Here is a 27536-nt window from a genome sequence, read left to right as displayed (position 1 = left end):
AAAGATATCTATTCTGGTACATTGGTTAACAATTTATAATCCAATAACTCTCACGATGCGATAAATGGAAATTAATAACACATCCTCTAACATTAATAAGAGAAAGAACCTTCAAAATGAACCAAACATATCTTTGGCATCTAAAGGCTAGGTTATATTAACTTGAGTAGGATTCAAAGGATAATGAACTCTTGGGTTCATTAGTGATGGAAATCTTTCCAACCTGCGAGTCTTACTTGGAAGGAAAAATAACCAAGAAGCTTTTAAGTCTAAGGGGTATGGAGCCAAAGATATGTTGGAACTGGTCCATTCTGATTAGTGTAGGCTTTTGACTATCCAGGCAAGAGGTTGTTTCGAATATTTCATCTCTTTTATAGACAAATATTCGAGATAAGAATACATTTACTTGACGCATCACAAGTCTGAGTGCTTTGATTAGTTCAAAGAGTACTAGGCTGATGTGGAGTAACGTCAAGGTAAAAGTACTAAGACACTATGGTTAGATCGTAGTGGCGAGTACCTCTTGGGAGAATTTAGGAGTCACTTATCAGAAGTGGGGATTCAATCCCAACTAAGTGCACCTGGTACACCCCAACAGAATGGTGTAGTAGAAAGAAGGTATAGGACTCTTATGGAAATAAGTAGATTGATGATGAGTTATTACCAAATTCATTTTAAGGGTATACTCTAAAAACAAAAGTGAACATAGTACCTTCCAAAGTCAGAACTCTCTACTCATATAGAATTGCTGAATAGGCGTATACCTATTTTGAAGCATATTCGGATTCGGGTAGTCCAGCACATATGCTGAAGAGAGATAATGATAAGTTGGACAGGAATTCACTTGTTTGTTGGTTATCCTAGAATATTGAAAGTAGGTTTATAGTCTTAAAAATCAGAAGGTCATTGTTAGCATCAATGACCGATTTTTAGAAAAGGACTATGTAATAAACCACGTGCCCATAAGTAAATTTGTTCATAAGGAAATAATAAAGGACATGTCTAATCTAGTACAAACTGTACAAGATGAGATACCACAAGGAAACTGCAACACGTATCACAAATGATACACAATTGCAGAAACTGCCTCGTCGTAGTGGGAGGGTTGTTAGGCAACCTAAAAAGATTCATGTTTTGGGAGAGTTTTTGGACTCGATCCCTGGAGGACATGAACCTGATCTCCGGATATATGACGAAGCACTCCAAGATAAAGATGCAGCATCTTGACAAAGAGTAATGAATAATAGAATTAGAATATATGTATTCTAATAAAATCTGGAAGCATGTAGAACCACCAAATGGTGTAAAAGCCTTTGGGTGTAAAAAGATCTATAATAGGAAAAGAGGGATAGACAGGAAGGTAGAAACTTTCAAAGCAAGGCTTGATGAAAAAGGAAACTTTTTCACTGGTAGCCATGCTTAAGTCTATCCGGATTCTTTTATCTATTTAGCAAGTGGATGTCAAGACAGCATTCCTTAATGGAAGTCTTGAAGAAAGCATCCATATAAAGCAACCAGAAGGGTTCATTGTAAAGGGCTAAGAGCATCTTGTGTGCAAGTTTAATCAGTCTATGGACTAAGGCAAAGCTTCAAGGTCTTAGAACATCCGGTTTATCAAAGTAATCCAGACCTATGGATTTATTTAGTAACCGGATAACTCTTGTGTATACAAAAGGTGTGATGGAAACATGGTGGTATTTCTTGTACTATACGTAGATAACATTTTTGGTAGTTGGAAACAATATCAAAATGTTGTCAGAAGTAAGGGTATGGTTGTCCAAACAATTTGATATAAAGGACTTGGGAGAATGTATATATTCTTAAGATCGAAATAATAAGGGATCGCAAGAAAAGAATATTTTTTACTTATCCCAAGCTTCATATATCGGAAAAATCCTTGCTCATTTTAAGTATGCAGAACTCAAAGAAAGGTTTCTTACCTTTTAGGTGTTGGATCGAGACGCGCTAGAGGGGGGGTGAATAGCGCTCGCGGCTATTTTGTTCGATTATCGGAATAGTAAAACTATCAAAGTAAAATACGCAGCGGAAAATGTAAGACACAAACACAAAGACACGGTCGTTTTACTTCGTTCGGAGCCTGTGACGACTCCTACTCGAAGGCCCGCGATCCTTGATCGCTTTCCGTGGGCAACAACTAATAGCTCGACAAGAGTACAAGTATAACAGTTAAGTACAAAAAAAAACAATACAATTATACCGACGACAATATCGTAATCTGAAGATTTCGGAGCTCCGGGTCGTCGGTGTCTCGTAGCAGCACTTCGGAATCGTCTCGTAAGCAGCTTGTAGCAGAACGATCGCTTGGAAATTGTTGTTTAGAGCTGCTGGTCGAGACCCCTTATAAAGAGGGTTCAAGGCGCCTTATACTGTTCATCAAGGCGCCTTGAACGAGCCGAGTCACCCGCGTGGATCAGCACTGACCTGGTCGAACTCTATCTGGTTCAAGGCGCCTTCAGCCTATCCAAGGCGCCTCCAACCTCCGGTCCAAGGCGCCTTGAACTCCATTCAAGGCGCCTCCAGTCAGCCTTTTGCACCCGAGGCGCCTCCAAGCTCCATGGAGGCGCCTCGGACACTGTTCATCCGAGTTGTAACTTGCTCCTTTGTTCCTGCAAAATGTGTTAGTCCCAAACACATACCCTGCAAAACAAAGTTAGTACAGTACACATTATAAATAAAGTATAGACAGTCTCCGGACTGTCCGAGTCTGACTGGCCGGAAACCCTAGGTCGACCGACGCCTACTGTTCCCTCTACGGGAACGCGTCCTCACCTACTCCACTCAGAGATTTACCTGTTGCCAGTGATCCTCCAGATCGACTGGACTTTTGCTCAGCACTTTCTACTGAACATCCGCTTCACCGGCCAGTTCAGAGTTCGCGACACCAGGACTTATCACCTAGGGTTACCACCCCTAGGACTTTGCCTGAAGCCATCGACCAGACTTTCCGCATAGGGTTACCACCCCCTATGACCTAGGGTTACCACCCCCTAGGGTTTTACCTTGCCTAACCGCAGTTAGGACTTTCCTGAAACACTCAGCAAAAGCTGTCAGACAACAAAGCACCTTAACTTTGAATCCTTTGCCATTATCAAAACTTAGGTTCGATCGTCGGATGCTTCCCGCACCAACAATCTCCCCCTTTTTGATTATGGCAATACGTAATTCAAAGTTAAGAAAAACAACATATGTAATAACTGCATAAAGTTAACCAAGCTTAAGTAAATAAAACTTCAAATGCAATAACAGTTAAGCTGGAAACTTTTTACCTTGGTAATATTAGACTAGACTCCCCCTTAATAAAAGCCCTCCTTTTATTAAATACTTTGAATTTTCCTTTAACTTTTAATTTACCTACTCTCCCCCTTTGCCATATATCAAAAATAAACCAGTTTGAAAGTAGATTTGTATTTTTCTGAAGGAAAATTTTCAAAGAGGGATAAAAATAACTTTTCTCTTCAAAACGACTTAGCTTGAAAATATTTAGCTATATATATTCAGCTTCGAAATGATTTGTATTGAGAAAATATTTTGCCAAATAGCTAAGTTTAGAGTACAATCTAACAAAGTCTAGTTAAAATAGTCTTAAAATTAACTAAGTTCGAAAATATGAGTATTTGAATTTTCAATAAAAGGATTTGCTTAGAAGTTATAAAATATAAGGTCACTTGAACACTTTAAAACATTATAAAAAGTTTGACTAGATTTGAAAATATTTGAATATTCAATTACATGGACAAGTTTTTTGAAAAAAATTGTAATTAAGTTTTGAATACTCATTTTGATATTTAAAGAAAAAATATTTAGTTTTAGGACAGAGGGAGTAGCAGGAGTTTGTTTTCTAGTCCAAGCATGAGTCAAATTAAATTATTGAGTTTAAGTATCAGAGCCTTAAATTAATTAGGTAAAGTAATTTGATTAGAACCTTAAAGTACAATCATGCTTAAACAAAAAATTAAAACACACTTTTCCCAATTGTCTAACCTTTGGCTACTTGCTGATTGCCTAGAGGGCAGTAGCTTTCACATGGTTAGTCAAATTAAGTCCATTTGGTCCAGTTAGAGTTGGCTAGAGCTGGAAAACTTAATTTGATTAATGTTTATGATGTGTTTAACGCCCGGACTCATATCGATGCACAAATATAAGCATTCCTGAGTCCAGGCTGTACCCTATGCATCTCACACCTTTCTAAGTTTTTCAAACACAAGAAAGGTAGACCTAGGTGTTTGTGAGATGCTCTGGCTTTAATCTAGGGGTACATGATATCTAGGGGAAAACCTAAGCTAAATCCAAGTTTAAAACATCTAACAAAATTAGAGTTTTGAAAAATATTTTATACTAGAAATTTTAAAAGCAAATGATAACCAAACATTGTCTATTCTACCCAACACATTCCTATTTGTCTTCTAAGTGAGCTGAACTCAAGTTCAGGTAAGGGTTTTGTGAAGATGTCAGCTAGATTTGATTTTGACTCAACATAGTTGAGTATAATATCACCCTTAGCTACATAATCCCTTACAAAATGGTGCTTCACTTCTATATGTTTAGTTCTTGAGTGATGAATTGGGTTTTTTGTTAAATTTATGGAACTTATATTATCAATTGAGATTTTTGTGTTATGATAGTTCAGTTGATAGTCTTTAAGAGTGTGCATCATCCAGAGTAATTGAGATGTGCATTCACCTAAGGCTATATATTCAGCTTCAGTGGTAGATAGAGCAACACAATGTTGCTTTCTACTTGACCAACTTACTAGGCATTGTCCTAGAAATTGACAACTACCACTTGTGCTTTTTCTATCTAACTTGCATCCGGCGTAATCCGAGTCAGAATAGCCAAGAAGGTCAAAGGTGCAAGTTCTAGGGTACCAGAGTCCTATATTTAGAGTACCTTTAATGTACCTAAGTATTCTTTTAACATAGGTTAAATGTGACTCTTTTGCACAAGATTGGTATCTTGCGCACATACCAACTGCAAATAATATGTCGGGTCGGCTTGCAGTTAGGTAAAGCAAGCTTCCTATGGCACTCCTATAGTACTTTGGATCTACTGGTTTTCCTTCAGGGTCAGAGTCTATGTTAATGTTGGTTGCCATTGGAGTATTTATTATTTTTGAATTTTCCATGCAGAATTTTTTAATTAATTCCTTTGCATATTTAGTTTGATAAATGTATATTCCATCTTTAGTTTGTTTTATTTGTAAGCCTAAGAAAAAATTAAGTTCACCAACCATACTCATTTCAAATTCGTTTTCCATTAATCTAATAAATTCTTTTAAAAATTTAGAGTTAGTTGATCCAAATATTATATCATCAACATAGATTTGAGCTATGAAGATGTCTTTTTCTACAGTTTTTACAAATAGGGTTGGATCTATTTGACCTTGGTTGAAACCTTTGGATATTAAGTGATTTGATAATCGTTCATACCATGCCCTAGGGGCTTGTTTAAGTCCGTACAAGGCCTTTTTTAACTTAAATACATGATTAGGATATCCTAAGTCCTCAAATCCTGGGGGTTGGCTTACATAAACTTCCTCCTTAATAAATCCATTTAAGAATGCTGACTTGACATCCATTTGGTATAGTTTAAATCCTTTGTTTGCTGCATAGACTAACAACATTCTAATGGATTCGAGCCTGGCTACTGGGGCATAGGTTTCATCATAGTCCAAACCTTCAACTTGGCTAAATCCTTTAGCTACAAGCCTAGCCTTATTTCTAATTATTTCGCCTTGATCATCTAGCTTGTTTCTAAATACCCATTTTGTGTCGATTATTGATTTATTTAAGGGTTTAGATACAAGTTCCCAGACTTGATTTCTCTCAAATTGGGCTAACTCTTCCTGCATAGCTATGACCCAGTCCGGGTCAGGTAGTGCTTCTTCTATTGTTTTTGGTTCGATTTTAGAAATTAGGGCAATCTGACTATGGAATCTATAGGAGGATCTAGTTCTGACTCCTAGATTTGGATCACCCAAAATTTGATCAGATGGGTGGGAGGTACTGGCCCTAGTTGGTCTTATAAATGGGTCTGGGGCTAGTTCCTCTGGTTTATTAAGATTTGGTTGAATTTCATCATCTTCTATATTTCTTGGATCAATATCAACATTCTCATTTATATTTGGTAGATTATTTTCTTCATCAAATATTATATTAGTTGTTTCTTCAACTTTTAGGGTGTTTTGATTGTAGACTCTATAGGCTCGACTGTTTGAGGAGTATCCTAAAAATATTCCTTTGTTAGATTTGGGTGTGAATTTTCTTAAATAATCTTTAGTATTTAAAATGTGAACTTTACATCCAAATACTTTTAAATAATTTAAGTTAGGAATTTTATGATAATATAGTTCATAAGGGGTTTTCTTGTGAAATTTATTGATCAAAATTCGGTTTTGAATATGATTTGCAGTATTTATTGCTTCTGCCCAAAATTGGTGATTTAAATTATATTCATTTAACATGGTTCTAGCGGCTTCTTGTAGAGTTCTATTTTTACGTTCCACCAGACCATTTTGTTGAGGGGTTCTAGGACATGAAAATTCATGTTGGTATCCATTTATTTTACAAAATTGGGTAAATTTATGATTTTCAAATTCCCCTCCGTGATCACTTCTTATTCTTTTAATTTTAGCATCTTTTTCATTTTCTATTAATTTAGAAAAGTTACTAAATATTTCATAGGTTTCATCTTTAGTTTTTAGGAATTTTACCCATGAATATCTAGAGTAGTCATCAATTATTACTAAGCAATACTGGTTCTTGCTTAGTGACTTAGCTCCATGTGAATCAAATAAGTCAAGGTGAAGGAGCTCAAGTAAGGAACTGGTTCTTTCGAGATTTGTTGATTTGTGTGTTGACTTACTTTGTTTTCCCTGTTGACAAGCATTACAGATTGAATTTTCAATGAATTTTAGTTTTGGTAAACCTCTAACTAGACCATTATGACTCATTTTTGAAATGAGTCTAGTGTGAGTGTGACACAATCTTCTGTGCCACAAATCAGTTTCCTCTTCTTGTGTTAGAAAACACTTTGTTGAGGATGTCGGTAGATTAATTGAATACATATTATTTATCCTAAGTCCCTTAAGTAAGATTTCAGGATTTTCAATGTTTTTAACTAAACACCTGGTTTTGTCAAAAGTTACTAAGTATCCGCTATCACACAATTGACTTATACTTAGTAAATTAAACTTGAAATTTTCAACTAAAAGGACTTTTCGAATAATAAAATCGGAGTTGAGTTCGATATTACCTCTTCCGATTACCTTAAGTTGACCTTCGTTACCGAATGCAACTGATCCTAAGTTCTTGTACGTGAGTTTAGTAAACTTCAATTTATCTCCAGTCATGTGTCTGGAGCAGCCACTATCCAACATCCATTGATCCAATTCCTACATAGGAAGTGGTTGAATTATTTTAATGGATTTCACGATAGTTAAATTGAAGTAAACTTGTTAGAGATAGATTTGAAAGAGTTTAAAAATAATTTTGAAATTGTGTTTGAAATTTAGTTTAGAAATGATTTTGAAATTGAATTTTAAATTTAATTTTAAATTGAGTTTAAAAATGATTTTGAAATTGAGTTTAAAAATGATTTTGAAATTGAGTTTAAAAATGTTTTGAAATTGAGTTTAAAAATATTTTGAAACTGAGTTTTATAATTGATTTTTAAAATAATTTTGAAATTGAGTTTTAAAATAATTTTGAAATTGAGTTTTAAAATTGATTTTGAAAATGAGTTTTAAAATTGATTTTGAAATTGAGTTTTATAATTGATTTTTAAAATAATTTTGAAATTGAGTTTTAAAATTAATTTTGAAATTGAGTTTTAAAATTGATTTTGAAATTGAGTTTTATAATTGATTTTGAAATTGAGTTTTATAATTGATTTTTAAAATAATTTTGAAACTGAGTTTTAAAATTGAGTTTTAAAATAATTTTGAAATTGAGTTTTAAAATTGAGTTTTAAAATAAGTTTGAAAGGAATAATTTTCAAATGAATTTTATTACTTAGTCATCTCACCCGATCTAAATTTTCAATCAAGGAATCCTATGATTGATGTGAGATGATTTATAATTCAATTTTAAGGTTTGGGTTAACTTTGTGTTAGATTCAGGTTTAGCTTTGGTTTCAACAAGTAAGCATTCTTTGGATAAACTTCTGGGCTATGGTGAGTCACAAGGAACTCATTAAAGTAACAATGCCTTCGAGGTTTTCCAAATAGTCCTACCCATTGAGCTTAGTACTAAACCTTGGTCTAACTAGTTAGGATCCATTTAAGGGTAGCTTCGGTCAGTTCCACTTAGCCAAATGCACCAGGTCGAAGCCATATCTTCCTAGACATGCGATGCCCAAGCTTCCCTAACGTACTATCATCCAAAAACTTCACCAGTACTGTGGTTCAAGTTAACCTTAGTTCGTTTTAATCTAACCTTAATTACCCTGCCGGGTAATCTACTCTTGTTTTACCCATTTCGGGTAGATTAGGTTCAGTTACCCTGCCGGGTAGTTTAGTTGGGGGTGCCAGCGAGTCTGGATCCCTTATCTTCATTTTGAGTTTTAATTTTGAATTTTGAATTTAATTTTAATTTTAAATTTTGAAGTTGGTTTTAATTTTGAATTTTAAATTTAATTTTTAATTTTAATTTCAAATTTTGAATTTAATTTTTAATTTTAATTTTGAATTTTGAATTTAATTTTAATTTTGAATTTTGAATTTATTTTTTAATTTTAATTTTGAATTTTGAATTTTTAATTTTAATTTTGAATTTAATTTTTAATTTTAATTTCGAATTTTGAATTTAATTTTTAATTTTAATTTTGAATTTTGAATTTAATTTTTAATTTTAATTTCGAATTTTGAATTTAATTTTAATTTTAATTTTGAATTTTGAATTTAATTTTAATTTTAATTTTGAATTTTGAATTTAATTTTTAATTTTAATTTCGAATTTAGAATTTTAAAATTTTTAGGATTGTTTTTCTTTTTGCTCCCCCTGGATCATGACCTCGATATGTTCTATCGAGGTAGTATATTTGATCCTTTGGAACCCAGTATTGGCCAAGTCCAACTTGATTAACCAAGTTAGACTTGGAGACCCATGCTTGGACTGTTTTAATACTTTATTTGTTTATTAATGATAAATAAGATCTATATTTACTTTTGTAACCCAGCCCAGTTCTGTTGTAGATGGCTCTTTGTGTCCCAAGAATCAAGTTCAAATTCTTGGAGCTCAAAGTAAACCGTTCTAAGGTATTTTCTAAATCTTTAACCTGATTTATTAGACTTGAATTTTCTTCCTCAAGTTTTTGAACTTGAGTTGGAAATTCAGTCTGACTCTGGTCAGGTAAGGATTTGGTGTTAGCCACTTCTTTAAGGACACTAACTTCCTTTAGAAGTGACTTAACTTTCAGGTTTGATTTAGCTAATTTGCGCAATAAATAGCTAACTAAAATGTTCAACCGGGAGATACTTACAGCGGGGTCTGGTCCTTCGGAAACGGATACGGATCCGTGGCTTTGCTCGGACTCTGCCTCAGACTCGCTCTCGCATCCGGATTCGACTACTTGGTCCCGGGCCATTAATGCAAGTAGACTCGTTTGTTCGAGCTCGTCGTCGTCGTCCTCCGATGAAGATTCGTCCCATGTTGCCTTGAGGACCTTTTTCCTTCTTTGCTTTTTGACCTCCTTCAGGTTAGGGCAGTTGGTTTTGATGTGCCCTTTTTGGTTACACCCGTAGCATGTAACTTCAAACTTCATCTTTGTATTTTGTGGGCCTTCCTTTGATTTTACTGCCTTCTTCAGATCTCTTTTGTCGAATCCTTTCGTCTTGTAGAGCTTCTTCACGAGGTTTACCAGCTCGGTTGTAATGTCACCTTCTTCATCGTCAGAGTCTGATTCAGCTTCCGATGCTGGTTCGGTTCTCCGTCGTGGTCTCGGTTCCCGGGTTCGGCTTGTACCTGCAACCAACACAATACCTTTCTCGGTAGGCTGTGCATTAGTCTGCTCATGAAGTTCAAATTAACTAAAAAGTTCATCTAGTTTTAAGGAAGATAAATCCTTGGAAACTTTGCAGGCATCTACCATTGATGCCCACAATGTATTCCTTGGAAACGAGTTTAGGGCATACCTTATTACGTCCCGATTTTCTATCTTCTGGCCAATTCCGTGAAGAGAGTTAAGGATGTCTTGTATTCTCGCGTGAAGAGAACTCGTCGTTTCGCTTCTTGCATTTTTAGATTATATAATTTATTAAGTAAAAGATCTCTTTTACTTACCTTGGTGTCGTCAGTGCCTTCGTGGAGTTCGATTAGTTTTTCCCAGAGCTCCTTTGCAGAGGAGAACGGGCCAACTCTGTTGAATTCTTCCTTGGTAAGACCACACTGGAGGGTGCAGGTAGCTTTGGTGTCGGCTTCCACCTTTTTTATTAAAGGAGCGTCCCACTTCTCGCAGGGTGTAGTTTTGCCGTCGTCATCGATTGGCAGTTTCAGTCCCGTCTTTATGATCATCCACGTTTCGAATTGTATCTTAAGAGCCAAAATCCTCTCCGGAGAATAGCGGGGGACGTACAGTGCTGAAACCCTCTTGTTGGGCCATTTATAATATGTAACACACGAAAACAACAGAATATGTTCCAAGACTAAGTCTTCGATTAGTAGTGCTGGAATAAAGAATAATAAAAAGCGAACTCGAGTGGTGTTGCACCTACTTCGAGCAAAAGTCGATTCGAGGGAAACAAAAATTAGAATATAGCTATAGGGCTAAATTCTAATTCGACTCCGAAAATAAAAAAAACTGCGAAAAATTTGTTTTGAAAGGTGGTTGCACCAATTCAAAACGACCCCGCTCTGATACCAATTGTTAGATCGAGACGCGCTAGAGGGGGGGGGGGTGAATAGAGCTCGCGGCTATTTTGTTCGATTATCGGAATCGTAAAACTATCAAAGTAAAATACGCAGCGGAAAATGTAAGACACAAACACAAAGACACGGTCGTTTTACTTCGTTCGGAGCCTGTGACGACTCCTACTCGAAGGCCCGCGATCCTTGATCGCTTTCCGTGGGCAACAACTAATAGCTCGACAAGAGTACAAGTATAACAGTTAAGTACAAAAAAAGCAATACAATTATACCGACGACAATATCGTAATCTGAAGATTTCGGAGCTCCGGGTCGTCGGTGTCTCGTAGCAGCACTTTGGAATCATCTCGTGAGCAGCTTGTAGCAGAACGATCGCTTGGAAATTGTTGTTTAGAGCTGCTGGTCGAGACCCCTTATAAAGAGGGTTCAAGGCGCCTTATACTGTTCATCAAGGCGCCTTGAACGAGCCGAGTCACCCGCGTGGATCAGCACTGACCTGGTCGAACTCTATTTGGTTCAAGGCGCCTTCAGCCTATCCAAGGCGCCTCCAACCTCCGGTCCAAGGCGCCTTGAACTCCATTCAGCGCTGGCCTTTTCCTGGCTCGCACCCGAGGCGCCTCCAAGCTCCATGGAGGCGCCTCGGACACTGTTCATCCGAGTTGTAACTTGCTCCTTTGTTCCTGCAAAATGTGTTAGTCCCAAACACATACCCTGCAAAACAAAGTTAGCACAGTACACATTATAAATAAAGTATAGACAGTCTCCGGACTGTCCGAGTCTGACTTCGGGTTTCCGACCGGAAACCCTAAGTCGACCCGACGCCTACTGTTCCCTCTACGGGGAACGCGTCCTCACCTACTCAACTCAGGAGATTTACCTGTTGCCAGTATGATCCTCCCGATCGACTGGACTTTTGCTCGGCACTCGATGCTTCCGGACTTTCTGCTGAACATCCGCTTCACCGGCCAGTTCAGACTTTCACCTGGTTCGCGACACCAGGACTTATCACCTCGGGTTACCACCCCCTAGGACTTTTGCCTGAAGCCATCGACCTGCCAAGACTTTCCGCATAGGGTTACCACCCCCTATGACCTAGGGTTACCACCCCCTAGGGTTTTACCTTGCCTAACCGCAGTTAGGACTTTCCTGAAACACTCAGCAAAAGCTGTCAGACAACAAAGCACCTTAACTTTGAATCCTTTGCCATTATCAAAACTTAGGTTCGATCGTCGGATGCTTCCCGCACCAACATTAGGCATGGAGTAGCTTTATCTAAAGAGATGTCTTCGAAGACATTAAAAGAGATAAAGGACATGAAGTCAATTCCTTATGCTTCGGCTCTGGGAAGCCTAATGTATGCAATGCTGTGTACGAGACAGGATATCTGTTTTGCCGTGGGCATGGTTAGCATATATCAAAGTAACCCTAGACAAGAACATTAGTCTGCAGTAAAGCATATATTGAAGTACCTTAGAGGCATTAGAGATTATATGCTAGTTTACAAGGCAACTATTTTGGTCCCTGTGGGTTGCATGGATTTTGACTTCCAATCAGATAAGGACAATAATAAGTCAACCTCGGGGTTTTGTGTTTACTTTAGGAGGTAAAGTCAAAACTATGGAAGAGTGATAAGCATAGGTGTTTTTATGGACTCCACCATAGAAGCTTAGTATATGGCAAGCCTCTAAGGTTGCCATAAAAGCTGAATGACTCAATAATCTCAAGATAGACTTAGATATGATTTCTAGTTTATCCAAATATTATTACAATAATATTGGTGCAGTAGCAAACTCGGAGAAACCATAAGTCTATAAGGCAAGTAAACACAATAGAGCGCAAGTACCACCCAATACGAGAAATCGTATAAACGAGGAGAAGTTGTTGCCGCCTAGATTGCATCAGGTGATGACCTATAGATCCTTTAACTAAGGTCCTTAAGGCAAGAGCTTTTGATGGGCATGTTGAAGGGTTGGGAATCAGATGTATGGTAGCAAATATGGCATCTTAGTCTTTTAGTATAAGTGGGAGATTGTTAGGATGTATACTAAAAGCCTAGCTTTTGGTATAAACATTTATCTAGAAATAAGAATCACATTGGTCAAATGTCTACATTTATGATAAATGTAGTTGCTCAATAATTTATATTGAAGATAACATGGTGTGTGGTGTCACACACAGAAGATTATGTTATCGGTTCCTTATAAATTATAAACAGTAGCTCATGACCAAGATGGAAAGGAACAAACCATTGGAAGGTCGTAGTGTAATTAGGTATTCGTTTATCTTAACTATATAATTACACTAGTACACTTAGAGTGTATTGAGTAGGACCATTTGAGGTCGTTCTTTTTATACTGACTTTATAAAGGAACAAAGACCTCAGTTATTATGGAAGTGTGTGCTCTTAATCCTAATATAATAACAAGAACATATATTTGATATTTATTTCTTTAATTTATCAATGGGTGAGATTTAGTTCGATAAATCAATAAGCCCGATAAGTTGGGAAATGATAGGATATCTGTTTGTAATGCTGTGTACGAGACAGGATATCTGTTTTACAGTGGGCATGGTTAGCAGATATCAAAGTAACCCAATACAAGGACATTAGTCTGCAGTAAAGCATATATTGAAGTACCTTAGAGGTACTAGAGATTGTATGCCCGTTTACAAGGCAGCTATTTAGGTCCCTGTGGGTTGCATGGATTTTGACTTCCAATCGGATAAGGACAATAATAAGTCAACCTCGGGGTTTTGTGTTTACTTTAGGAGATAAAGTCATAACTATGGAAGAGTGATAAACATTTGTGTTTTTCTGGACTCCACAATAGAAGCTCAGTATATGGCAAGCCTCTGACGTAGCCATAAAAGCTGAATGACTCAATAACCTAAAGATAGACTTAGATATGATTTCTAGTTTGTCCAAAGATTATTACAATTTATTGTAATAATATTGGTGCAGTAGCAAACTCGAAGAAACCATAAGTCTATAAGGCAAGTAAACACAATAGAGCGCAAGTACCACCCAATACGAGAAATCGTATAAACGAGGAGAAGTTGTTGCCGCCTAGATTGCATCAGGTGATGACCTATAGATCCTTTCACTAAGGTCCTTAAGGCAAGAGCTTTTGACGGGCATGTTGAAGGGTTAGGAATCAGATGTATGGCAGCAGATATAGCAGCTTAGTCTTTTAGCATAAGTGGGAGATTGTTAAGATGTATACTAAAAGCCTAGCTTATGGTATAAACATTTATCTAGAAATAAGAATCACATTGGTCAAATGTCTACATTTATGATAAATGTAGTTGTTCAATTAATTTATATTGTAGATAACATGATGTGTGGTGTCACACACAGAAGATCATGTTATTAGTTCCTTATAAATTATAAACAGTAGCTCACGACCAAGATGGAAAGGAACAAACCATTGGAAGGTCGTAGTGTAATTAGGTATTAGTTTATCTTAACTATATAATTACACTAGTACACTTAGAGTGTATTGAGTAGGACCATTTGAGGTCGTTCTTTTTATACTGACTTTATAAAGGAACAAAGACCTCAGTTATTATGGAAGTTTGTGCTCTTAATCCTAATATAATAACAAGAACATATATTTGATATTTATTTCTTTAATTTATCAATGGGTGAGATTTAGTTCGATAAATCAATAAGCCCGATATGTTGGGAAATGATATCACTTATAGTGTGTGTTGTTGATTATAGAAGGAAACTGTGTCCTAGAGATAGTAGGTTGATAATGTCCCCAAGAGGAGCTCATAAGGATTGTCATGTTAAACCCTGCAGGTGGACTTAGTCCGACATGACGATAAGGTTGAGTGGTACTACTCTTGGACTAAGATATTAATTAACTGAGTTATCAGTAACTCACTTAATTAGTGGACATTTGTTATCTTAAACACAGGGAGACTAACACACTCATAATAAGAAGGATCCCAAAAATGTAATTTGGGATTGGTGCGGTAGTTCAATAATAATTCTTTAGTGGAATGAATTATTATTGATAAAATTAAGTTGTGTGTTCGGGGCGAACACGGGATGCTTAATTTTATCGGGAGACCAAAACCAATTCCTCCTCTCGGTCCCTATCGTAGCCTCTTAATTATAGAGTACTATACCCACCTATACCCACCTTCATACCCATGATAAGGGGGCCGGCCAAGCTAGCTTGTGGTTCAAGCTAGGGCCGGCCAAGCCTTGATTCATGGGTGCCCGACCCTAGCTTGAACCCAAGCTTAGATGGCCGGCCCCCATTAAATTAAAAGGAATTTTAATTTTAGTTTTTTATTATGTGGAAGATATAATTTATTAAAGATATTAAAAATTAAAATATCTTTTAAAAGTCTCTACATAAGATTAAGGAAAGAGATTAAATTTCTTTCCTTATTTGTAGATTGGAAAGATGTTTTAATTTTGTTCATTGAAAATTATCCACATGATAAAAATTAAAATTATGGAAATTTTCTTTTGATCAACCATGAAGGGATTATTATGGAAAAATTTTATTTTAAAATTTTTCCGGAAGCAAATAAGGAAAGTTTAATTTTTCTAGCGAAAAATTTCCTTATTTGCTCTTGTTGATGTGGCCGACCATGACATGATGATTTAGGAAATTTTGTTTAATTTTTCTTAATTAATTCATGTCATGGAAAGTTAAGAAAATTTTATTGTAATTAAATTTCCTTATTTACCAAAGCTAAGGAATATAAAAGAGGGGGTTGGGGTGCCTTCATGAGAGACAACCTCTATTATTCTCTCCCTCTTTTTCCTTGGTGTTGTGGCCGGCCATCCTCTCTCCCTCTCTTCCTCTTTGTGGTGGCCGAAACCCTTCCTTGCTTGGAGCTTTTGTGTTGGTTGGATACTACTTGGAGAAGAAGAAGAAGAAGGAGAGAAAGCTTTCATCCCTTGGAGCATGGTGGTGCTGGCCGGCCCTATTTCTCTCCACTCCTCTTGTTGGCCAAAACTTAAGCCTCGTCTCTAGCATCCCTTGGAGCATGGTGGTGGTGGCCGAACCTCTTCATCCTAGGAGAAGTTTTTGATGGCCGAAACTTACAAGGAAGAAGAAGGTGCTTGGTGGTTCTCATCTCGGAAGATCGTTGCTCACACAACGTCCGAGGTTAGAAGAGGAATACGGTAGAAGATCAAGAGGTCTTTCTAAAAGGTATAACTAGTATTTTTCCTTTCTGCATCATGCTAGTTATTTTTGGAAATAATACCAAATACAAGAGACTTTCGATTTTAGTATTTCGAATTTATTTTCGATGTAGTGTTCTTAAGTTTTCTTTTCCTTGTGATTTGATTATTCTTTTTGGTTAACCTAAAGTTATTTTAGGAAATTAAATATTAGCTTTCCATAAAAGGTTTTGTCTAGTCGGTGGTGGTTGCTCCTATATCCAAGAAGGCCATGTACCTCGCCACGTCAGTACTGGAAACCAATTATGGAAATTAATATTGAATGGAATTAATAACTTAGGTGATTTGGATCAAACATGTTAAGTTCCGTAGGAGATCCAAGTCAAAAAGTAAAAGAACAAATAGATTAAGTTTTGGATCAAACGTGTTAAGTTCCGCAGGCGATCCAAAATTTAATTTAAAAGAACACATGGTAGCTAGGAAAAGGTTCAGATCTTTGTACAAATTTTTTGTACAGTGGAACCTCTAGGTTTTCCGAGTAGCAACCAACAGAGGTTTGACTTCTCTACTGGTTTCTCTACAAATCAAGACTCGTGAAGTTCGAAAGTTGAAAACAAGTTTTCTAAACTACTTATCTCAAAGTACTTAGAGATGTAGTAAGCATCTACTAAGGACGCCCATTCTAGAGTCCTCGGGAAGGCATTGAGCGCATATCGGATGGAACCTCGGTTTGTTACCGATTCGCTGAGATTCGTTAGTTGTGTTATCAGCTCCTTGATTCTTGCTTGAAGCTGCGCTACCTTCTCGCCGTTGTTGATCCGGAGGTTTGTTAGTTATGTCCGAAGAATGTCGCGTCTCGCTAGCTTTGCTTCCGAGGTACCTTCGTGGAGCTTTAGGAATTTCTTCCAGAGATCTTTTGCAGAGTCGTAGCTTCCAATCCGACTTACCTCCTAGGGTGGTAGGACGCTGAGCAAGTAGAACTCAACCTTTCCATTAGCCATGAAATCCGCCTGCTCCTTCTTCGTCCAATGGTACTCTTCTTTATCTTTAGGAGCTGCAAAACCATATTTCATAGTAATTAAAATATCAAAGTCTGTTTTATAAAATACCTCTATTTTTCGCTTCCATGTAGTGAAATCTTCGTCGAACTTCACGGGATGAATGCTCGCGCCGGCCATTGTCCTGATCTTTTTGCTTCAGATGACAGTTATTCCTTCTGAGGCTGTCGAGCTCTGATACCACTTGTTGGTGCATCGGAGGCTGGCAAGAGGGGGGTGAATTGCCTGTAAATAAAAGTTACCCTCCTCAAAGCTTTTCAACTCAAAAATAAAGCAACACTTAATAACAAAACAAAATAACAGAAAAGAAATGAAACTCAGCGATTTGACTTGGTTACAACCGAGACGGTTGTTAATCCAAGGCGATGGAAAGTCACACTAAAAGAGTCTCCTTCTCTAAAGGTGGAGAAACCTTTTACACTTTGAGAGCATAGTAGTTGCTAAGAGAATGAGAGTACAAGAGTTACTTTTTCATTTGTTTTCGTTGTTTTTAATAGCTACCCGAGACCCCCTTTACATAGGGGTTCTAGAGCTTATCAGATAACTTGATCCTTCGGGATCAGGTTTGACTCGAGAGGGATCAGTCGACCGATCCACAGGTTCGGTTGACCGATCCCCAGGTTCGATCGACCGAACCTACTGTACCTGCCCAGTCTTCTATCCAGGTGTAGTCTCTGTGGATCGAGCTTAGGTTCGGTCGACCGATCGACCAACGGTGTCCAGCTGAGTTGGCCCGATCAAATTGTTCGACCGAGTCTCTTGATTAACTTTGGTTCGGTCGACCGATCAGGTTTACCAACGGTCAGCTTCTGACGTGGTCTTCTGACGAGGCATTGACGACTGGCTGCTGATTGAGAGGGGTTCGGTTGATCGATCAAGAGGTTCGGTCGACCGAACCATTGACAAGTCAACTTCTAGTTGACTTGCTCTGGTTCGGCTTCCTTGGGTGATTTCGACCATCCGGAATAGGGCTCACCCGAACCCAGTTCCCAACCTTCTCCTCAAGCAGTCTTCCGTCCCGACTTTATGTCCCTTGAACACCGCGCATGTTCTTTACGCCCACCAGGTGTACTCTTCCACAGCTCTCTCATCCTTCGGACGCACCGAGCCCGTCGGCTCCCTTCCCGTGCCTTCCTTCTCGCTAGCTATATCTTCTGCTCGATTTCCTGCGCTCCTAAGCTCCTGCACACTCAGACACAGGGATCAGACAAACAGGACCTAACCTAAACTTGGTTGATCACATCTAAAATACCACGGGATCCAACAAGACAGAGACCTGGTCGAGCGAGTTGATCGGATTAGATGAGGCAGAAGACCATGTTGGAGTGTATACTAAAAGCCTAGCTTTTGTAAACATTTAAAATAAAAGAATCACATTGGTCAATATCTATATTTATTTAATTGTTCAATTAATTTATATAGTAGACAACATGGAGTGTGGTGTCATACTCAGAAGATCATGTTGTCGGTTCTCTATAAATTATAAACAATTGCTCGCAACTAAGATAGAAAGGAATAAACTATCAGTATAGTCGTAGTGTAATTAAGTATTAGTTTATCTTGATTAATAAATTACACTGATACACTTTAAGTGTATTGAGTAGGATCATTTAGGCATGTTCTTTTTATACTGACTTAGTAAAAGAACTAGACCTTAGTTATTATGGAAGTGTGTGCTCTTAATCCTAATATAATAACAAGCACATATATTTAATATTTATTTCTTTGACTTATCAAAGGGTGAGGTTTAGCTCGATAAATCAATATGCCCGATAAGTTGGGAAATGATATTACTTATAGTGTGTGTTGTTGATTATAGAAGGAATCTGTGTCCTAGTTATCTAGGTTGAGAATGTCCCCAAGAGGAGCTCATAAGGATTGCCATGTTAAACCCTGCAGGTGTTCTACTACTCTTGGAGCTAGATATTAATTAAGTGAGTTGTCAGTAACTTACTTAATTAGTGGATATTCATAATCTTAAACACAGGGAGACTAACACACTCATGATAAAAAGGAGTCCATAATGTAATTTGAGATTGGTGCGGTAGTGCGGTAATAACTCTCTAGTGGAATGAGTTATTATCGATGAATTTGAGTTGTGTGTTCGGGGCGAACACGGGATACTCAAGCTCATCGGAAGGCCAAAACCAATTTCTCCTCTAGGTCCCTGTTGTAGCCTCATTATAGCCTCAAGTCAATCCAAATGTAAGGCTCTTCTTGGTGTCCAAGAAGTGGGCAGGTCCAATGCTTGGTGACCAAGCAAGGGCCGACCACATCCTCTTTAAAGGGGCTGGTCCTTTGCTTGGTGACCAAGCATGAAGGGGCCGGCCACAATATTCAAACAAGGAGGGTTGTTTTTGAATTTTTAAAATCTTCTATTTGTAGAAAACTATAAGTTTTAAAAGAGAGATTTTAATTTTAAAAACTTTCCTTATTTGAATTTGACTACATGTTTTAATAGAGAGTTTTAAAAGTTTAAAAATTTTCCTTTTTTAACCATCCTCATGGTTTAAGAAAAAAAAGGGAGATAAGTTTTAAAATTAAAATTTTCTATCATCATGTTAAAAAAGGAAATTTTATAAGAGAGTTTTTAAAATTTAAAACATGGTTTTAATTTTAGAAACTTTCCTTTTTTTAACTCTAGGAAAGAAAGCATGTAAAATTTTATAAGAGTTTTTTCTTCTTGTAAAATTTCATAAAAAAAAAATTATTATTCTTTCCTAAATATGGTGGTCGGCCACCTTGCATGGTGCCCAAGGAAGGGGTAGGCCAAAACACAATCCTAAACCAAATAGGATTGATCACAACCATTGATTGGTGATTGATTCAATCAAGAGGAAAGAAAAGGAAAAATTAAAAAGGAAAAGGAAAAACTCTTGGATGAGTTTAATTTTTTCCTTATTTACCTTGGCCAAGTAATATAAAAGAAGGGGTGAGGGGGCTTCATGAGACACAACTCTTATTCTTTTGCTTGGAGATCTCTTGGTGGCCGGCCCTCTCCCTTCTCCCTTTCCCTTTGCTCTCTTCTCCTTGGTGGTGGTGGTGGCTGAATCTTAGAGGAAGAGGAAGGACTCTTTTGGGTGGTGTTCATCTTGGAGGATCGTCGCCCACACGACGTCTAAGGCGAGGCGAGGACTACAGCAGAAGATCTCGAGGTCATTAGCATACAAAGAGAAGGTATAATTAGCAATTGTTTTCAGCATCATGCTAGTTTTTCTCTTTGTAAGAATTCTAAATACAAGAGGCAATTAGATCTAGTTTTTTTAATTTATTTTTTGAGTTTGTGTTTTCTTCTTTTTTGAACTTGTGATTCGATTGTTCCTTTTGGTTAATCGAGAGTTATTTAAGGAAATAAATATTAGCTTTCCTTAAAAGGCTTTGCATAGGTGGTGGTGGTTGCTCCCATATCCAAGAAGGCCATGTGCCTCGCCATGCAGTCTTGGAAGCCAATTTTAGAAATTAATATTTATGTAATTAATAACCTAGGTAGATTTGAATCAATAGTGTTAAGTTCCGCTAGTGATTCAAATCTAAACCATTAAGAACAGATAAGTTAAATTTGGAATCAATGATGTTAAGTTCCGTATGCGATTCCTGATTTAGCTTCTAAAGAACACAATAGCACTATGTGAAAATCGACAATAGATTCGCCACTGTTTACTTCGTCAATCAACAAGTGCGAAGTAATATATGATAATCAACTTCGATAATAAATTTGATGCAGTAAATACAAATTTATACTTCATAGATTTAAAAACGTGAACCTCACTTCTAATTTTATCTGACTTTTTACTTCATACTATATATTCGGGGGAGTAATAAGTTATAAAATAAATTTTATATGGATAATTGATGAAGTAATATCACCATATAATATAGTAATTTAATTATAATCTATATAGTTTAGTACTGCTTAATTTTTTCCCAAGCCGTGCCTTTAGTTTTTGCCCGAGCTATTCCCTCGCCGATTCTTCCTTCTCACGCGATCCCTAACCCTCACCGTCGCCACTCCTCAGATCAACCCCGCTCAAGCCCCGATAAATCCTCTCCCTTTCTTCTCACTAACCTGCTATTGTCGTCGCCACTCCTCACACCCACTCTCATCATCTCTATCGCTGCTTCTCACCCTTTTTCCTCCCTAACCCGCGATCGCCATTGCCGTTCCTCTCACCCACGTTCACGCATCCTTGTCGCCGCCACCTCCAGACGCCGCCGGCCTCCATCACTCGTTTCCACCATGATTCCTCTATAGCACCGCCTCCTCTGTGATTCATTAGGTTTACGGTAATCTTTTGAATCCTCAAATTAACGAAATCATTTTCCTTGTCATTGATCAACAATCGTTATGGAATTCTGAGAACCTTAAAACCTCAATTGCAGGAACAGAAGGAAGCATTGATTGGAGGTTTTGGTCTAATCAATCTGAAGATTTATAGGTATTTCTTTGTTACCTGATACCTTAAGTTTTTGTATACTGTTGATTTTTTCAATCTGAACCCTACCTCCATGAAAGTAAGACTGATTGATTCCCCAACCATATAAGTAATTCCTTGTTGCATTGAAGTGAATCAAAAATTTTAAAGTAAAAAAAAAAGATTGTGAAGTGAATCACACATTCAATTAAATCAAATGTTTAATGATCCAAAGATTAAGTACTAGATGGTCAGAAAGTTGCTAACTTACATCAATCTTCTTTGCCTCAATAGAGTAACAAAAAATGTATAAGATATAGAAGGCAGAGGTTTGTTTACCAGCTGTAATATGAGTGAAAGCAAGGACCATGGTACTAAGCCAGGAAGCAAGGGAAGCTGTAGAGAGGGTAGCAGTGGGTAGAAGGAATAGAGCAGCTAGGAATAAGTCAACCAATAAGATACCAAGGGCATTCTATTTAAATGTAGATGGGGTTCCTAACTATTTAAGATAAAGAAAAAGTCTAATATCAAATCCAAAAATAATATGAAATTTAATGTGAATGTTAGTGTGAGTGTGCACATACAAAAATAAATATCCTTCCAACTCTTTGTATGCAAGGTTAATGCATACATAACCTGGATATAGTTTCGATCATAATCTTAAAATGATATGAAGTTTGATTGTCTATGCACACAAACTTACATGTTCATATAAAGTTTCAATTCTTTAGCTAGCTAGGTATTAGAGGAAATAACATCAAAAAAATACAAACATCTTGCTAATAAATCTCTTATTATGTTAAAAGAAATGAGACAGGCAACTGTACTATTTATTCCATGAGCCAATTTCATGAGCAAAAATGCAAGTACTAACTAAGCATTATTCCATCCAAAATTATGAGCCAATTAGTAGAGGACAACTAAATTATGAAATATGTACAGTTTAAACAATAGAATTAGAGCTTTTGTTGGCGTTTGAAAACACACAGAATAATCTTCATTAGATGTTCTTGTTGAAACCACAAATTGTAAGACTATCTACTTTTTATTTATTAGAGTACTCTATGTATGTATGTTTCTTTTCTTTCTTTTTTTTTCATGAAACTCTGTATCATAGATTAAGCATATAGACTTAGTAGCACATAGACTTAGCACATAGACTTGCTTGTTTTCTATGCTTCTTCAACAACTCTAAAGTTAGTTCCAAACATTGATTCATACTCTTGATATGGCTAAAGCTGGAAACCCTTAACCAAATCAAGATTTGTAGAATGGTGTGTTAAAGAATGGTGTGCAAGTTGATTTATTTAATGTTTTCTTACTCACACAGATTCCTACTCACTCTTTTGTTAACCAACACATATTATAAACAACTTAATACCATTAGAGATTAGTATATTAATTTTAATAAATTTTTCTTCATACCACACACCAACCTCTTTGGTATGTCTCTTCTTACTTGTATTAGATTTCACAAATTGACGTTCCAATGATTTTACATTTTGAGTTGCATGTAGTATGTTTTTTAACTTTTATTTATTTACTTTAATATCTTCATATTTTGACCTATTTGTTTAGGGATTTTGCTAGATTGAAATGAATAAATCCTGGATATACTCGGATAGAAGATCCAAACAGTATGAGGAGGGTGTGGAACAGTTCATTAGAGATTGTTTACAGAATCTGAATATTGACCCCAATGATATTCATTGTCCTTGTTGCAAATGTATCAATCTTAAAAAAGGGCCGGTTAAGTCCATTTCAGAGCATCTTTATTTCCATGGTTTTAGTCAAAACTATGTGAATTGGATTTGGCATGGTGAGCCTGCTAAAGATGATAAAGTAAAATGGAGTGTCAACCAGGGGCCAATTAATAATGATTATGACAACTTTGAAACCGCTCATATGTGTGAAGCAGCGTACGATAACTATACAGAAAATCCTGAAGCGTTTATGAAATTTTTAGAGGAATCAGAGAAGCCGTTGTACAAGGGATGCGAACGTTACACAAAATTGAGTGCACTTGTGAAACTGTACAATACCAAAGCAAGGCATGGAATGAGTGATGCTCTATTTTCAGATCTACTATTAGATTTTGGGGATATGCTACCAAATGATCACAATCTACCATCCTCAATGTATGATGTAAAAAAGACTTTGAGTTGTTTAGCGTTGACTCATGAAAAGATTCATGCTTGTTCAAATGATTGCATTCTTTATAGGAAGTAATATGAAAACTGCGTAAGTTGCCCTAGATGTGGTTTGTCATGGTGGAAGCTAAACAAAAACAAGGTTGAGAAGAAAGGTGTTCCTGCTAAGGTGGTTTGGTATTTCCCTCCCATTCCAAGATTTAAACGCATGTTTAAATCTTTAGAGACCTCGAGAAATTTAACATGGCATGCAGATTCTACAAGAGTTGTTGGTCAATTACGTCATCCAGTTGATTCACCATCATGGAAGTTGGTGGATCATATGTGGCCTGACTTTGAAAGTGAGCCAAGAAATCTTCGCCTAGCACTTGCAGCTGATGGCATTAATCCTCATAGCAACCTTAGCAGTCGGTACAGCTGTTGGCCAATAATGTTGGTCAACTATAATTTACCTCCAAATATGTGTATGAAGAGGAAATACATCATGCTAACTATGCTCATTTCAGGGCCTAAGCAGCCTGGAAATGATATTGATGTCTATCTGGAGGTGCTAGTTGAAGATTTGCAACAATTGTGGGAAGGAGTTGATGGAGTCTATGATGCTTATCGCAGGCAGTTCTTCACTCTTAAAGCAGTCTTATTATGGACCATCAATGACTTTCCTGCATATGGTAACCTTAGTGGATGTACTACACATGGTTATTATGCATGTCCAGTATGTGGAGAAGATACTTATGCAAGACACCTGGAAAATGGGAAGAAAATGTCATTTGCTGGCCATAGAAGATTCCTATCACGGTTTCATCCATATCGTAGGCAAATGAAGGAGTTTAATGGCATGGAGGAACTTGGAGAAGCAGCTAGACCATTATTTGGGATTAAGTTGTTTGACAAACTTTCTGACATAAGGTGTGAGTTTGGAAAGAAGATAAGTGTGAAAGGGAAAATAAATAATGCAAAGGCTAATAAGTTGGAAGTCAATATAGAAGAAAAAGATTTAGGAGTAACAAATTTTAGAAAATGTTGGAAGAAGAAGTCAATCTTTTTTAATATTCCTTACTGGAAACACCTGCATGTAAGGCATTGTCTTGATGTTATGCACATCGAGAAAAATGTCTTTGAATCCCTCATTAATACTTTGATGAATGTTAAAGGAAAAACCAAGGATAATGTGGCAGCTAGGTTGGACATGGTTGAGATGGGGATTAGGCCTGAATTAACACCTATAGTTGGGGAGAAAAGAACATATCTTCCTCTTGCTGCGTGCTCATTCACAAAAAAAGAAAAGTTGCAAGTGTGCAAGTCATTAAAGGATATAAAAGTTCCAGAAGGTTTCTCTTCGAACATGAATAATATTGTGTGCATGGATCAGTTGAAGTTGACTTGCTTGAAATCCCATGATTGTCATGTATTAATGCAGCATTTCTTACCAATAGTCATACGTGATGTACTGCCAAAACATGTTAGATATGCCATCATAAGATTATGCTTCTTCTTCAAAGATATTTATTGCAAGGTTATAGATGTAGCCAAGTTAGATAAGCTGCAATCTGACTTGGTTGTTACACTCTGCTTATTGGAGCAATATTTTCCCCCATCTTTCTTTGATATCATGCTTCACTTAACTGTCCATCTTGTTCGATAAGTCCGATTATGTGGACCAGTTTACTTCAGATGGATGTATCCATTTGAAAGATGCATGAAGGTGCTTAAGAGTTATGTGGGCATTCGAAAACATCCTGAAGGTTGCATTGTTCAGAGATATTTAGCAGAAGAAGCAATTGAGTTTTGTTCAGAATATCTTAATGGTGTTGATCCGATTGGAGTCCCTCAATCAATCCGAGACTCGAAAGCAAATATTTCTGGCTTGCAAGCATGCAACACACCAATTGTAGTGCAACAAGTTGATCTGCAACAAGCATATTTGACTGTGCTAGAAAATATGGAAGAAGTATCTCCCTATATAATGTAAGTGTTTTGTATTATTTATGATTCTGCATATGTAATTGAGATTATCTAATGTCTGACACAAATTTATATATTAATACTTCTACAGTGAACATAAAACATTTTTGAAATCAATGTTTCGCAAAAAAGAGAAAGATGAAAGGTGGATACAAGATGCTCACAATAAGAGGTTTATTGATTGGTTTCGTGCAAAGGTGAATACTAGATTCATTAAATTATTACTATAATTTGCGCTGAACAACTTATATCTACTATTTTTAATCACTATATTCAAATTGAATACATGTTAGGTGGTTGCTGAAATTGACAGTTGCAATGGTGGAACAACATCGACATTAACATGGTTGGCCCATGGACCGCGTGTGCAAATCCTTAAGTATAATAGTTATGTGATAAATGGTAATTTATACCAAACAAAGGCGCGGGATGATGACAGAGTTTGCCAAAACAGTGGGGTTTCTTTAGTTGCCAACACCATGCTTGTATGTAGTGCTAAAGATAAGAATCCCTTGCTAGCTGATGTGTCTTTCTATGGAGTGATTGAAGAAATATGGGAATTAGACTATCATCAATTTCACGTTCCTCTTTTCAAGTGCGCATGGGTTGCAAATGACAAAGGAATAATCAACAACGATGAATGTGGTTTCACTGTAGTTAATTTGAACAAACGAGGACACAAGAATGACGAATTTGTGCTTGCAAGTCAAGTCAACCAAGTCTTTTATATTGATGACCCATTAAAAAAGGGATGATCAATTGTGCTCCCAATTCCAAATAGATATTATGAGGGAGATGATGATGATTGGAGCAGTATTCCAGATTCGCAACCAATTGATGATGTTGATACTCATTGTATTCCTGCACATGAAAGATATTTTAGATTAGAAATTGAGGGTGTATGGGTCACAAAAAAGAAAAAATGATGTTTTGTATTTTTATCCAATGTTTAGGTTTTGAACATGAAGTAATGTTGTATGCACTTTAAGTAATTATGTTATGCAATTCTATATCATGTGTACGCTTATGTTGTTATTTATTTATATGTGTTATTGTAATTATATACGTCATATTTATGTTACTATTATTGTACAAATTTTAACATTGGTTACATTTATGTTATTATGTAGATAATACTCGATGGGCCGTAAAAAAAAGGGAGTAACAGTTTAGGAGATACATGGAGTAGCCGATGTTGAGCTACATGGAGTAGTCGATGCGGAGCTACATGGAGTTACTGATAGAGAAGAACGTTCTGTAGATGTGCCGAAGAATAAACGAGGTCCTACATCAATGTGTAAACTCACTGCAGTTGCAAGATGGGGGAAAAAGCGAAGATTGATTATGATGACATGGGGCGCCCATTATACAATGCAAATGGAAAGGCATTGCAATCGTACATTGGCTCTGTTGCTAGAACTATGGTGCCAATCAACATAAAGTCTTGGCCTACTGTTCCAGAAAATATAAAACAAAAAGTGTGGGAAGAGATCTCGGTAAGATTAATATATAAATATAATCCCAAATGAAATTAGCTTTCCAACTCTATGTTGTCATTGCCTTCTTTAATTCATTCTTATCATATTAGTTGTATAATCATCTAGCTTGTATGTTGATTTTTTCCTTATTCGTGTTCAACTTCTCTATTAATAGTACCAACTAATATTTTTTGTTGCAGAATGTGTTCGAATTAGCACCACAAAGCGAGGCTGCTGTGATGAATTCAGCATCTAAAAAATGGCGAGATTTCAAAAACAAACTCACTAGCAGATTTGTTTGGCCAAATAAAGACAATCCTGAAAAATTAAGTTCTTCACCGAGTCAATATCAGATTCCAAAAGCAGTTTGGAAAGCATTTGTAGATGAGAGACTTCATCCATCATGGGAGGTACGTACTCATATGGTGTTAGGGAAAGCAT

At 36.8% G+C, this 27536-nt stretch overlaps 1 protein-coding gene across 1 annotated transcript; it reads left to right on the top strand.

Annotated features, from left to right (window-relative positions):
- The first annotated feature begins 23860 nt into the window (after positions 1-23860).
- LOC122050202 lies at positions 23861-26372 on the top strand. Its single transcript, XM_042611130.1, has 5 exons — positions 23861-24561; positions 24733-24983; positions 25317-25620; positions 25709-25814; positions 25911-26372. Exons 1-5 carry the CDS (start codon positions 23861-23863, stop codon positions 26370-26372), a joined length of 1824 nt encoding a protein of 607 aa, XP_042467064.1.
- Positions 26373-27536: the final 1164 nt, after the last annotated feature.

The sequence above is a fragment of the Zingiber officinale genome, chromosome 3A (genome assembly GCF_018446385.1).
Source record: "Zingiber officinale cultivar Zhangliang chromosome 3A, Zo_v1.1, whole genome shotgun sequence".
NCBI lineage: Eukaryota > Viridiplantae > Streptophyta > Magnoliopsida > Zingiberales > Zingiberaceae > Zingiber > Zingiber officinale.
This window is presented reverse-complemented; position numbering and strand designations above follow the sequence as displayed.

What these genes read in the sequence shown, in the direction of transcription:
- LOC122050202 (XM_042611130.1), top strand. Translation starts at nt 23,861, where the DNA reads ATGTTTAAATCTTTAGAGACCTCGAGAAATTTAACATGGCATGCAGAT. An exon ending in GGATATAAAAGTTCCAGAAG is followed by an intron (nt 24,984 to 25,316) that starts GTTTCTCTTCGA and finishes TATGTGGACCAG; the next exon opens with TTTACTTCAGATGGATGTAT. An exon ending in GAAGTATCTCCCTATATAAT is followed by an intron (nt 25,621 to 25,708) that starts GTAAGTGTTTTG and finishes ATACTTCTACAG; the next exon opens with TGAACATAAAACATTTTTGA.